The sequence below is a fragment of the Raphanus sativus genome, chromosome 8 (genome assembly GCF_000801105.2).
Source record: "Raphanus sativus cultivar WK10039 chromosome 8, ASM80110v3, whole genome shotgun sequence".
Taxonomy (NCBI): Eukaryota; Viridiplantae; Streptophyta; class Magnoliopsida; order Brassicales; family Brassicaceae; genus Raphanus; species Raphanus sativus.
This window is the reverse complement of record NC_079518.1, coordinates 24,588,015-24,602,063: the sequence shown is the minus strand read 5'-3', so window position 1 is coordinate 24,602,063 and position 14,049 is coordinate 24,588,015. Positions and strand designations below refer to the sequence as shown.

At 36.0% G+C, this 14,049-nt stretch overlaps 1 protein-coding gene and 1 long non-coding RNA gene across 3 annotated transcripts; both read right to left on the bottom strand.

Annotated features, from left to right (window-relative positions):
• Positions 1-2,114: 2,114 nt before the first annotated feature.
• On the bottom strand, positions 2,115-3,559 carry LOC130498648 (agamous-like MADS-box protein AGL97). The gene has a single exon (XM_056992181.1). It carries the CDS (start codon positions 3,009-3,011, stop codon positions 2,130-2,132), a length of 882 nt encoding a protein of 293 aa, XP_056848161.1. The 5' UTR covers positions 3,012-3,559; the 3' UTR covers positions 2,115-2,129.
• Positions 3,560-4,365: 806 nt separating this feature from the next.
• Positions 4,366-13,631, bottom strand: LOC108822635 (uncharacterized). Of its 2 annotated transcripts, XR_008937566.1 has the most exons (7): positions 13,496-13,631; positions 12,562-12,683; positions 12,117-12,463; positions 8,500-8,557; positions 6,676-8,352; positions 5,329-6,585; positions 4,366-4,971 (listed from the first exon to the last, which is right to left on the bottom strand). It is a non-coding gene; the product is annotated as an uncharacterized LOC108822635 (long non-coding RNA). The 2 variants fall into 2 exon arrangements; XR_008937565.1 differs by having other exon boundaries at positions 5,329-8,352.
• Positions 13,632-14,049: the final 418 nt, after the last annotated feature.

The following is a 14,049-nucleotide window of genomic DNA, read 5'->3' as shown; positions in this document are numbered from 1 at the left end:
TTCCACTTTAAGTGATGTTTTAGGATTTTTATTTTGTCTCATTTTAAGTGATGTTCTCACTAATCTAGGTAGAATTTAATATGATTTGAATTTTATGACCAATTATAAAATACTGTACTTTTTTATTATTGGTTAAATTAGTTTTATTTAATGTATTTTTATGTACTAAGATAAACTAAATAAAAATATGTATTTTCTTAATCTATGTGCAATAACCTAAAACATCACATAAAATGAGACAGAAGAAGTAGTATTTATGATTTGTTTCATTTTTACTGATGTTGAATATTAGTATTTATTTTGTTTCGTAGACTTATTGATATTTATTTTTTAATAAGCAAAATTTACCAATATTTTGCCTAGCCATATTTTTTCGGCATCAGAACTTTCTTCGTTTTTGATTTCTCTCCTCTCGGGATTTATCTTTGTTGAGGGGTTTCTGATGGTGAAACGGAATGATCAGAAAGCACTAAAAAGTTCTGAGCAGACAGAAGAACTGATCAGACCATTACATATATAATCCATTTCATGCAATAATCCACTCATTAGCCTAACATAATCATACCACAATCACTTTGGTTCATTCTTTTACAAAGACTCGCGAGTTTACCTCAAAACAAAACAGAGACGGCGTTCCTACTACGAAGTGGAGGTGTTAAAAGTGTCACAATACTTTATGCTTTCTGTAGTAATCACCCATCTCCCCGTCGGTCGTTTTATATTGTCCATGTGCTTAAATCTTAGAAGTGTACAGTACAAGTATTTAATTAGGATACCACCATGTATGTGTTTTCTTTTTCACAACATCTATGACAATTTATGAGTATCTTTGACGACCAAACACAGTATGAACACTTTTATTATTAAAAAAATTCACCAAGTGAATTCAAATCCACAGAAGGAGACAGAAGAAACAAGACATGTCATCATAAACAACAAAGGCTGTAAATTTCTGATCACAAAGGTTCCTATGAACAATAAGTGTACTCACGATAACACGAGGAGCACTGGTTAATCCTCCTGACTCCTGAGTCCTCTCCTCCTTCAAAACTGCTGCTTTTTTTTTGCTCTATGAGTTGAATTCAAACAGGAGATAGAGAAATGTGGGAGAGATTGAGTATGTTGCGAGAGTTATCAATCAAGCAAGGTTCAGAACTGAAACACTGCACATGTGAATCCATTATGGATGTTATTGTTGTCTGCGGTACCTAGTAGATGCAAGAAGTCCTCTTCTGATCTTTGACCTTTCTCTGTTATTGGCTTCTTATGAGCTCTGGAAACACTCAGCGACACTAAACTATATTTATAAGTTTGCACTTGAAAATGTGACTACCTGAGAAATCCAATACAGAGAGAGTAATAAGATTGCGTCCAAGTCAATTTCACGGTTGGTGTACAAACGAGATAGGTTTAAGATCTTTAAGAAGACACCAAACTCAATTGGCCCCTCTTAACTTATTGTTCTAAAATTTGGAGTGTGTGTGTAGGAAAAGATGTTTTGTAATTATTTAGTCTCACTTTAGTATAAGATATGATTTGAGATTGTTGTTCTTCATGCTTTAGTAGTGACAAGTGTAGCAGAGAGTGTTTAGTACTCTGTTGAGTTGGTTATGAGCTAGACTGGATCCATCCCTTTGTTCATAGAGCGTCTGTTTTGTAAAGACCGAGTAATACAATGGAAAGTACACTGCTCAGCTTCTTTTAAACAGACTGGTAGCAATAGTTTCAAACTTCTTGTCACTGAAGATGGGAGAGAGACGAATAATTATAACAGAAAAGATGAGAACGTTTTGCAACCGAAGATGAAGCTGTGATCTGTCCAAACACAATAGTCAGAAGAAACAGACAAGCACGACAGTAAAAAGTGTAACAAGTTGTCCATTGATTAATTAAAAGAAAGATTTCATTAAACAAAGAATCATATGATTTTGGACTACAAAAACTCAAAAAGACAAATATCGAGCTAAAGAATAATACAAACTCAAACTCTTATCATTAACGAAGCTGAACCTGTTTGAGTTACATCAGTTTTCTCTTATCTGAGAAAAAGAAGGAAACTGATGCAAGATCAAACAGGACTCTTCTCAAATTACATATGAACTAAACATCAGTACCTAGTAAATCATTCATCACATGAGTAGAGAAGCCACAAGCTCAGCATCAAGGGTGGCCAAACCTCCAAAAATTGTATCCAAATCAACATTAGCTAAATCAAGATCAAGCAGGTTTTGATCATCACCTGGTAATAACAGAGCATTGTTGCTGCAAGAGTTTTCAGAAACCGCCTCAATCTGATGATGATGATCATCATCTTTTTCTTCTTCTTCAAAACCACTGAGGAGTTGCTCAAAGTCCATATCGCTCCACTCTTCAATATTTTCCTCAGAATGAGTTGCTGATAAATCATCATTGTTGTTGAAGAAACTGTCACAAACAGAGATGATCTGATCATCCTCTGATGTGATTAGGGTTTGAGTTTTACCAGTTCTGTGGTGGTGTTGGAGAACAACATCGTTGCTGTCGTCCTTCTTCTTCTTCTCACCTTTTCTCTGACTAAAACCAAAGGCGTCCTCATCAAGCAACCGATCTGCATCCCTAATCAGTATCTCCATGGACTCCATGGCTTGCATGATTTCTTCAAGGCTCTTACTCGTCGCAAGCTCTTCCTTCTCCCACCAATTACTAAGCCCTAGCTCCTTCCGAGCCATGCATATTCCTATGTCCTCCCTCATCTTTTTGCTTTCTTCAGGGACACGAACTGGTCTTTGACCGGAGAGATACGCAGAGACCAGCGAATCAACCGAAGAGTGTCCGAAGGAGAAGAAAGGGACGTTGGAGTTGGAAGAAGAAGGAGTCGCTAAGATCGCGATCTGAGCCTCGCCCATAACACAGAGCTGTGCGGCTTTGCTGTAGAGACCTTCTCTTCGCTTCGTGAAAGTTACAGCCTTTGAGCTTTTATCCTCAATCTTCTTTAGCACAGCCTTCCTCTTCGTTCCTCCTCTTTTCACCATCGTTGAATAAAAATCGAAACCCTAGTTTTCAATATTACAGAGCGTAGAAACTAGACAGATTCGAGTAGAAATTAACGAAGAAAACGAAACCCTAGTTTCAGAAATTACAGAGCGTTAGACGAGTAGAGAAGCTTTAGAGAAAAAAAAGAAAGCAAAGTAAGCACTCTCTCCATCTATTTGGTCTGTATAAATAGGTTACGTTGTTGTCATTAGTTTATCCACTAATCAATCATTAAAATTAATTAACTTTGACTATTTATTCCCTTATTTTTTAAAGTAACATCAAAACCAGACCGGTTCGAATTAAAACCTAATTTATTTACTCCTACCAAGTTCGGTTCGAGTGATGAAAATAGATAAAACTACCGAACCAGATTTTCTCACGATTATGTTCCCTAGGGTTTCCGATTATGGAATTAGGGATTTTTAAACTGTCTTTTGGTCTCTCTCTGGATTGTCTGATGAAACTTGGCTTTCGTTCTTATAAAGCAAAAAGCTGTTCGTTTAGTTCATGGTAACAACTTTGTTCTTCATCTCCCCGATCGATCGACGGACAAGGCTCTGAGGTAAATCAAGATTCACAAAGCTTTTTGCATCTTTGCTTGATTTTAATACGTTTTACGTAACATTTTGCTACAAAGGTTAGGTCTTTTTCGAGAAGCCATGTTCATGTCTTAGGTTTCTCTCTCTTTGTTTCATAATTGAAATTGATTTTTTTGCCTTCATTTATTCAGACACAAAGAAGAGATTGCTTGTTATGTCACTGTGAGAGCGGCTTGAAAGTGATGGATTACGAGCTGTTGAGGAGCAATTGTGTTGACACTGGCTGCTTTGGGTTTGGCTGTTGAGGACACTGATCTTGGAATCGAGTAAGGTTTGTAATGAGGTTGCTGATCTGGTATGAGGTTCTTTAAATAGGGTAATGTTCTTCATTACTTTCTAAGGCAAAAATCAAGAGCGCTAGCAAAAGAAGGTGAAACTGCTTCAAAGATAGAATGTGTGATTCTCCTCTTTTGTTTCTCTATCATTGTCTTAAGATTGCTCCTTCTTTTTAACCATTGTGTAATTGAATTTGCAGTCATTGGCTAACAAACCAAGCAACTTCTGATTCTTTCATCATCACCAGTGAACGAAATTGTTACCCTTTTGAGTCACTCTTAAGGTTCTTTCACCGTTTTGATTGCCATTTTTCATTCATAAGGTATTAAATAATATGTTAGTATTGATATTCTTATGACAGATTGGATGAGTTTATAACTCAGAGATGGATGCAAAAGTCAGAAATAGTTGTTGGATATTCATGTAGAGATTAAGTTAACTAGTCCATTGATCACAATAACTAGTTAATGGCACTTAAGACAACCTCTACTAGCTTCGTTATATATCTTGATAGCTGTACAGTCCTATTGGGTTTGCTGGAAACTGAGGTTGGAGAAATCTACATCTGGTCTTGAAATTTTATAGCCTATGTAACAGCGATGTGAGCCTTGTCTGGGAATTTTGAAAACGTAGAGATCTGTTTTGTGTTTCTCTGATTTTTTCTTTTACCTTGTTGATTATTGTAATTTGTGAGTGAGACTCCAAAGCTGAGAAGTAATTGTTTTTTTCTCTCTTAACTTCTTAAGGTCTCTTTGTATGTTGGGAAGAGAGCATACGTCATGCTTATGAGCTATTTCAAATGAATGGAAACAGAGCTATCGTTACTGAATAACTCGCTTCTGTGAGTTAAGCAGTGTTTGCTTTCTTTGCCAAGTTCCTCTTAAAACTGACAACATGTTGTTTTGAGTATGCAGGAACTTGGGGTTGGACCAGTTATAACAGTAAACTCGGTTCTACATGATTGGATAAGACACACACACAGATGGGGAATTGAGCTTCTTCGGGTTTGCTGAACTCTTACATGGAGTCTCTGTTGGACGCTCCATGAAAACTACGCGGTGAAGATAGCGTGAAACCAACACTGACAAAGCAAAAAAGAGGATGTCAAGATCTTTACTCTGATTCTTTGGATCAGTAAAGTGTACTAAAAATTGTTGTAATAAAAATAGTAACCACAGTGACTCTCACTCTCTATGTGAAGTGAAGTCAAAAGAAAGAAAAAAAGGAATTTAAACATGAGACATTATCTTAACTTTCGAAAAGATTTTGACTTTGTGTCTCTTTGATCCCAAAGGTAATGGGATACGCAAAAGTTAAAAGACACTAATGCCTTTTAATAGACTTTGAAGTTACTTTACTACATATAGAAAATACGAGTGTGTTTGTTGTTATGCATGATTTGTAGTGACAAGGGTAGGAGAGAGAGAGTGTTTTGTACTCTGTTGAGTCGGTTATGTCCAAACACATATCCAGGAGAAAACTGAGAATGGAGTTTGCAGAGAGGAGAAATATACCAAAGTTTGAGAATGGAGTTTGCAGAGAGGAGAACTATGCATAGCGAGAAAACCAAATTGAAAGGAACTATTTTGTTGACAGTTATAATGTCGTAACATACATATTTGAGACCTGAGATACTAGACACTGATGAACAGAAACCACATCCTAAACAGAGATATACTAAACAAAGGTACTAAAAGTCAATCAACAGAAACTGCAGTCTGCATACTAAACTTTAGTGAACAGTCTAGAACCGAGATACTACAGAAACTACATACTAACCGTTAATGAACAGACCTACAGACTAAACAGAGATACTAACACCTAATGAACATAATCAACATACTAAACGTTAATGTTTGTAATGAAATATGAGAATGTACAAACTAAACAGAGATACTAAAAGTCAATCAACAGAAAACTACAGTCTACATACTAAATTTTAATCTGAACAGTATAAAACCAAGATACTAAAAGTTAATCAACACAAAACTACAGTCTACAATGCTAATCAGATACCCAAAGTTAAACTAAAAGCCTAAACAGAGATACTATCAACAGACCCTACAGTCTACATACTAATCAGATGCTAAACGTTAACAGAAACTACAGTCTAAACAGAGATGCTAAACCTTAATCAACCAGAAAATACAACCTAGAAACACTAATGAACAGAAACTAAATTGAAGTCGGTCCATTTCTTCATGGGAATAGCCTTCAACCTCAAGACTTTGTTCAGAGTTCTCTTGAACTGTTGGGCCTTTGTGGGGAAAAACCTCAACTTCAGAGGCTTCTTATCTGAAACAGCAAGAGCATCCGTAGTTGGTTTCTTCTTCTTGGAAGCTGTTCGTCTGATTCTCAACTTCAACAGCTTCAATAGAAACGAGCTTCTTGTCTCGTCCACCGTTTTCTTCTCCTCTTCTTTCACTTCAGGACGAGGCAAAAACGGATGAGACAACAACTCATAAGCGCTGCCTATGTCCTCAGGGTCACTTGAGAAGCACGTTTGGATAGAAGCCTTAGCATCGGAAGGTAAAAACTCAGGTATAAATGGAGCTTCACCACAGATGAGAAGAGTAGCGATATCATCTAGTTCAATGCCTTCATCTAGTTCAATGCCTTCATCTAGTTCAATGCCTGCACCTTGAGTCTGAGAACAACCACCCTTTCATGCTCTTCTAAATTAACTCTGCAAAACCTGCAATCATAATTCTGAGATATTACTCGTCCATTAATAACCGCAACCTCAAGAGACTTCATTGCAAAAGAATCTCCAGAAACAAACAACCTGAGATCACCAAAACCTCGCTTGACTTAAAAGACTCATTTTTATAGTAGCAAAGAGAAACAGAGCAGTCGCAGGCTCTTAACCAAGAACAGTAAGTAAGGACACTGTGAAGAGCCTCCCTCAGAAGCAATTATCTTATCATCAGAAAGGTACAGCCAATAGGACAGACGTTTTTACTTGACACATGTTCTCATTTTGCTTTTTTTTTCCTTTTCAAAGAACCTTCATAGACTTCACGCCTTCGTGTTTGAAGACTATCATTTAAGATTTATAAGAAGCCAAGTTATGCGAACTCTGGAATCTCTGCGAGCAACCTCCTCTCCAAAGACAATCTCTGTAAGATCTGTAATTAACTTCTGTTCAAAGAGCTGATGTATCCAGGTTTCATCCTCCTACTTAACAATGAAATGACGTTTTTTTTAACTTAACGACTCCATAACGTTCTTGCAACCAGAAACCTTTCAAGTATATGTTGAGTTGGTTTCTATCATTAAGACTGAAACCTCCGCAAGATTTTCTATCATCCACAAATGCATCAGACCCTTTTAGTCAGATATAATCCTTCAGACTTGCCAGGATGTCTAAGTTTAACCTTTCCAAGCATCTTAGCTTCTCTGTTGAAGCTTTTGTCCAAATATGAGATCATCTTTCCAGAAAATCTTCTTGACAGCAACGTCTCTTGCCGTTATCAAGCTCCACCTTGAAATCTTCTCAACACTCCTCCCCGTTATAGTCGGTTGGTTGCTTCTGTTCATCTCAAACCGTCTAATGTCCAGTCTCCTGGAGCAGGTTTGGTAGATATTGCTCCAACGCAATCTAATTAGTAATGGCGCACTTCCGGATGGCTTAACGAAGCCACCTTTGTCTCCCTCCATTTCAGGTAAGACGTTATCTATTCTCATTTTGATTTGTCATTAGACTAGCAAAGTAGCAATAACAGGTGAGTATTGTTGCAAACCAGATATGGTGCTGAAACGAGGAAGTATTGGCTGCCACTGCGTGTATCCCTATAGAGCTGGACATCCTTCTCTTGAATGTTTCAGATACTCCCAGCTGGAACATGTTCCTGAACGAATTTGCTTCCCAGCTTGGTCTCCTACTTCACCAAATTGAGCTGATCAACTTCTATATGCTCAGCGAGTCAAACTTTACTTGGTTTGAGGCTTGGTCTCCTGCACCTTCTCAAAGTAAAATGCTTTTCTGAGAGTATATCAACATGATTCTTTACATTTTGTATTAAGAAACGTCTTATTCTTATCTTTGCTGTAGCTGCTGGTGTGCTCATCACTGCTATAATCTCTGTGCTTATCATTTTCTCTCGTGCAATTAACTTTGTTGTTCTTTTGCTTGATAACATATCCTTTTTTTCAGTAAAACCAAGGATCCTGGAAGCATCATCATGGGGATCACTTCCCCACCCAGCAAGTACACGGTTTCTGTCATATGAAGAACTCAAGGAGGCGACAAGCAACTTTGAAGCTGCCAGCATCTTAAGTGAAGGTGGGCTTGGCAAGGTATACAGAGGCAGTAGCCATTAAGAAGCTAACATGCGGAGGACCACAAGGGGATAGAGAATTCCAGGCGGAGATCTTCATCATCGTAATCTTGTGCCAGTTTCTTTTTTCTCCTGCTCAAGACATCGACTGAATAGCTTCCATTGCCTGTCATGGCAGAATCCTACAAAATCATCATGAAAAATGCTCTGGTTGTAATCTCTGAGACCATATAAGCGAAAAAGGACACCAAGTTTTGCAATATGAATTCAACAAAATTGATGTACATGGAACTTTTATATGGATCTAACGGAAGTCATTATGCACATACCTCAACAAAAAAAATGATTATATCTTTGCAATCTCCTTAGATCTCCTAAAGCACAAACCTGGGAAAAAAATCAAATTAATTAGTCTTTACGTACATGACTGGATGGTTCTCGGTTCACATTTTCTTTATCTAATCCGCACTCTAAAATCAAACCATGGGTAGGTTTTTTTTCCCTTCTACAAGTCTTTGAAACCCATGTGTACTCTTTGACTTATGACTTTCTCTAAACCGTTGGTGTTTTTTTCTTTCACCTAACGAGTCTTTTTAAAACTGTTGTCAAAGACTTCTCTAAGCTGTTGGTTCATTATATTCATCCAACAGAATGAAAATCAACCCATAGTTTTCACTTTAAAGCCTTGTTGGTCGTTTTATTCCATCCAGCAAATCTATAACCGACCCATTGTCTTTAGTTTTCAAGACTCTCGTAAGCTGTGGTTGGTTGGTTTTTACCATCCCCACCAAGACTTTTGACCCTTCTTTTGTCTAAAAGACTAACCGTGTGTAGCAAAGTAAGAGGTCTGCTTTCAATTTGTAGTCTTTCTATCTTAAAGACTTTTGCAAATTGTGTGTAACAAAGCAAGAGGTCTAAGTACACTTTCCATCGCCTGACTTGTCATAAAAGTCACAGACTTTTTGTCAGCCGTGGGTAAGTAAAGTTTTTTCCCAGTCAAAAGGTGTTTCGGTTCCCATTCGTAGTCTATCTCCTCTAAGGACATATTTCATCTATATATGTCTTTTGGCCGACATGTCTTATATGTCGTTAAGTTTTTGTAAGCTGTGTGTCTTTGAATCTTATGTCTTTGTCCAAATACTTTTTTTTGTAAGCCGTGGTAAATTAAGGACTTTGTCTGAGAGTCTGAGACAAAACTTTGGTAAGCCTTTGTAAACTTTGTAAGCCGTGGGGTAGTGTGACTAGTGAATTATATGTCATCTATGTCTTTGTCCAAAGACTTTTGTAAGTCTTTGCCTTGAGACTTCAGTAAATACTTTTGTAAGTCTTTGTCTAAGACTTTAGTAAGCCGTGGGTAGTGAACTAGTGAATCTGTTTTGCAAGTCTTTTTCTGAGACTTAGTAAGCAGTGGGTAGTACAGAATCTGTTTTCAGTTTCATAGTCTGAGACTTATGACTTCTCTATACGGTTGGTGTTTTTTTTCACCTAACGAGTCTCTTTAAAACTGTTGTGAAAGACCTTCTCTAAGCTGTTGGTTCATTATATTCATCCAACAGAATGAAAGTCAACCTATAGTTTTCACTTTAAAGCCTTGTTAGTAGTATTCGCTGGTCGTTTTATTCCATCCAGTAAATCTATAACTGACGGTTAGTATTAGTCGCTGGTCGTTTTATTCCATCCAGCAAATCTATAACCGACCCATTGTCTTTAGTTTGTAAGACTCTCGTTCGTAAGGTGTGGTTGGTTGATTTTTACCATCCCCACCAAGACTTTTGACCCCTCTTTTGTCTAAAAGACTAACCGTGTGTAGCAAAGTAAGAGGTCTGTTTTCACTTTGTAGTCTTTCTGTCTTAAGACTTTTGTAAATCGTGTCACATTTGTCTTGAGACAAAACTTTGGTGAGCCTTTTGTACTTTTGTAAAGCCGTGGGTAGTGTGACAAGTGAATTATATGTCATCTATGTCTTTGTCCAAAGACTTTAAAGACTTTGTAAGTCTTTGGCTTTGAGACTTTAGTAAATACTTTCGTAAGTCTTTGTCTAAAAGTCTTTGTCAAAGACTTTAGTAAGCCGTGGGTAGTGAACTAGTGAAAGCCGTGGGTAGTGAACTAGTGAATCTATTTTGCAAGTCTTTGTCTAGAGACTTCTAAGCCGTGGGTGGTAGTAAAGACTTTTAAGCCGTGGGTATATTAACTTGACATGTCTTATGTCTTTGTCTAAAGACTTGTAAGCTGTGGGTTTTTTTTAACTGACATGTCTTGTCTATGTAAGCCGTGGGTAGTAGTAAAATAAGGATCTTTTTTGATTTCTCAAATCTTTTGTCTTAAAGACTGTCTTAAACTCTTGATCCTTATACTCACATTTCTTCCTAATAGATTTTCTCTAAGCCGTGTGTAAGTTAAAATATAAAGATCTGTTTTTGATTTTAGTCTTTTGTCTTAAAGACTTTCTTAACCATTGGTCGTTTATTCCATCCATATAATCAAAAACAGATCTTTCTTAAGCCATGGGTAAGTAAAAGCCTCTCCTTGTCTTAAAAGACTTTTCTTAAGCCGAGGGTAATAAGTTTCCTTTTGGGACAAAAAAGGGACAATCAAGCCAATGGTGTAAGTAAAATAAAGATCTGTTTTTTGATTTCTCAAGTCTTTTGTCTTAAGACTTTCTTAACCATCTATTTTATTAAAACAGAAACATTCTATTGGACCTAACATTTATTTTGTAAGTTTTTAAATTAAATACACATTTATATTTTATAGTTAAACCTACATTAAATCACTAATGTTCCTTTTTTATACTACTATCCATGTTTCCAAACAATATACTTATTTCTTTATACTATTATCAATGTTTTCAAACAATATATTTTTATACTATTATCAATGTTTCCAAACAATACAATAATTAATCTTAGTTATTTTATATCTATCATTTCTCTTTAAAATTTTTGTAAAACTTCATAATTTCATAAATTGCAAAATAATGAACTTTAAAATTTGGATTATAAGATTAAAATTATGAAACTATTACAATTTAAATCAAATTGGATTACATATCTGTCATCCATCAGTTCAATCGGTTAGTCTAGGGTTTTAGTAATTTTTTTTAATATGAATATTTTAAAAACCTAAATTGAATTGTCAGATCTCCGGATTAACCGGTATATCACAATCGGGTTGAATTTTAAAATACTGATTTAAATGCAAAAATATTTTAAATGCACACTCTTTAAAAATTACCAAAATATTTATTAAGTTATTAGTGAATTTTTCATCGTAAAATATTCCGCGCTTCCAAAGCGCGGGTCAAGATCTAGTTGGTAGTTATAATCCCTCCCAATAATCAAAAACAGATCTTTTTTCAAGCCGTGGGTTAGTAAAGGCATCTTCTTGTCTTAAAAGACATCTTTAAGCCTTGGGTAATAAGTTTCCTTTAGGGGCAGCAAAGGGACAATCAAACCGTGGGTGTAAGTCAAATAAGGATCTCTTTTTGATTTCTCAAGTCTCTTGTCTTAAAGACTTTTTTAACCATTGATTCTTATAATAATCAAAAACAGATCTTTCTTAAAGCCGTGGGTAAATAAAGAATAAGGATCTGTTTTTGATTTTTGTCTTTTGTCTTAAAGACTTTTAGTCGTTATAATCCAATCCATCCAAATAATCAAAAACAGATCCTTTTCAAGCCGTGGGTTAGTAAAAGCCGGTTCTTGTCAAAAAGACTTTTTTAAGCCGTGGATAATATGTTTTCTATAGGGGCAGCGAAGAGACAATGCTCCCAAAATAAGAATCTGACACAGAACACTATTAGATTAGTGTCTGTCTAAGTTCTTTTTTTTGTGGGTGGGGGGGGGGGGGGGGGGGGGGGGGGGGGGGGTTGAAGTGGAAAACAAAAACATCAAAACAAAACAAACCAAAAAAAATCGATCATAGGGTTGTTGAAAGAGTTATTTACCTTAATGATGAGAGGTTTCACACGTGGAGGAGTCACTGCAAAAACATTCTGCTGCTATAAAACCCATGTATGCTGTTGTTTTGCCTTTACGCTCTTCCATCTCATCTCTCTCGATCACCCTGTTTCTTCTCGTTGTGAACTAACTGAAACAGTAGTAAGATACACCATAACCACAGATTTAAGAATCCTACAAAAGGAATAAAGACGCTAGCTTAGAAACTATAGCATAAATACCATTGGTTTACGTAGCTAAAGAGCAAATGAGGTCCAACACCAGCCGGTACAAGATCGTCCATTGAACATGGAAATAAATCAGAGAATGATAAAGCAACCAGATTAGACGAACCCTGAAAAGAAGAAGCTCAAAAAATCAGAAACCAGATAAAATATATATGTAGAAGTTACATATCATGTTTCCTTCCATCTCAAGTAATTGGTTACTCACATCAGTAATCTTCCCGTCTGGACTCCTGATAACCTGAACGAGGTAATTTTCTTCCATGTCAGCAATCAGCTGAAAGCATCCGAGAAGAATACAGTTCTGGCGTACCCATCTGATAGAATCAACTGTTACAGAGTGTTGTTAGTAAACAGTCAGTCATTGAGAGGGTTTGAATTCAAAGCCATCTATGAACTTTTCAATGGTAGTGTGCATAGAGCAAGGGTAATTTTCAACACCATCTCAAGAACAATGAGGATGTTACCAAGATTTAGAATATCGGAGTAGAGTACTTTGTCCATGTTTCTATTGTGATAAAGAGGAAAATTTAGGAATAAACAGTAGTAAGATACACCATAATCACATATTAAGAACCTCAAAAATAAAACTACAAAAGAATAAAGACGCAAGCTTAGAAACTATAGCATAAACTCTTTACCATTGTCTAACTAACGACAGGGCTTGTAATAATACACAAGAATAAGAATTTGAGAGAGGTTAAACAAACACAACACTCGTAGAAAACAGAAAGCTAATGAAAAGAGTAAAACAGAGCTTTTCTATCGATTCTTCACAGAAACAAAACAAAACAAAACAAAACAAAACAAATCACGATCCAATCTGTATAAAAAGAAGACAATCAATCGAACAAGAAAGATTCACACGAAACCCTAACACAGTGAGAAACACAAACCGATCGGGACGGAATCTAAGAGAGAACGAAACCTTAAATCAAATTGCAATCGAACTATAAAGGAACAAGACAATCAATCGAACTAGAAAGATTCAAACGAAACCCAAACATTAGAGCGAGAAACCCCAAACCAATCGGGATCGGAATCTAAAATGATCGAAACCCTAAAAACAAATCGAGATCGAAAATCCTCAAATAAATTTACGATTTGCAGAGAGAGAGAGAGGGAGAGATCGAAACACTTACAATGTTAAATGAATTGGATCCGTTTCTGCAAAGTTTGGAAGAGATCAAAACACTTTTACGAAGGTTGAGAGTTCTTCAGAGTTTTTTCTTTTTTTTTTTTTTACGATTTGGAAGAGATCGAAAAATGTTCTCCCCTTTATTTCATGTATTTTTAATAAAATAGTATTAGTTGAAAAAGGTGAATTTGATCAAAAAAAAAAGTATTAGTTGAAAAAACAATAGTATTATTGCGTGTTTTGATTGTCACGCGTGTTTTCGTAACGGCTATATTCTAATCTTCAGTTATATTTGAAAATTTGAGTTGATTTATGCTCAAATCAAACCGGTCCTTCATTCACCACTTAATTCTGACCAGTTCTTTTTCCACTATGTACGCTGTCGTTTCTATTTCTCTGTAATTTGTTTCCAGTTTTTCTTTTATTTTTGTAACTAAAAATGGAGGTAAGACCCATGTTTTTGACAAAAAAAAAAAAATTATTGTCTGAATATCTTTCCTTTTTATTTATTTTCTCATTTAGATATAACCATATCAAACAAAATAACAGACTAAATTT

What these genes read in the sequence shown, in the direction of transcription:
- LOC130498648 (XM_056992181.1), bottom strand. Translation starts at nt 3,011, where the DNA reads ATGGTGAAAAGAGGAGGAACGAAGAGGAAGGCTGTGCTAAAGAAGATT.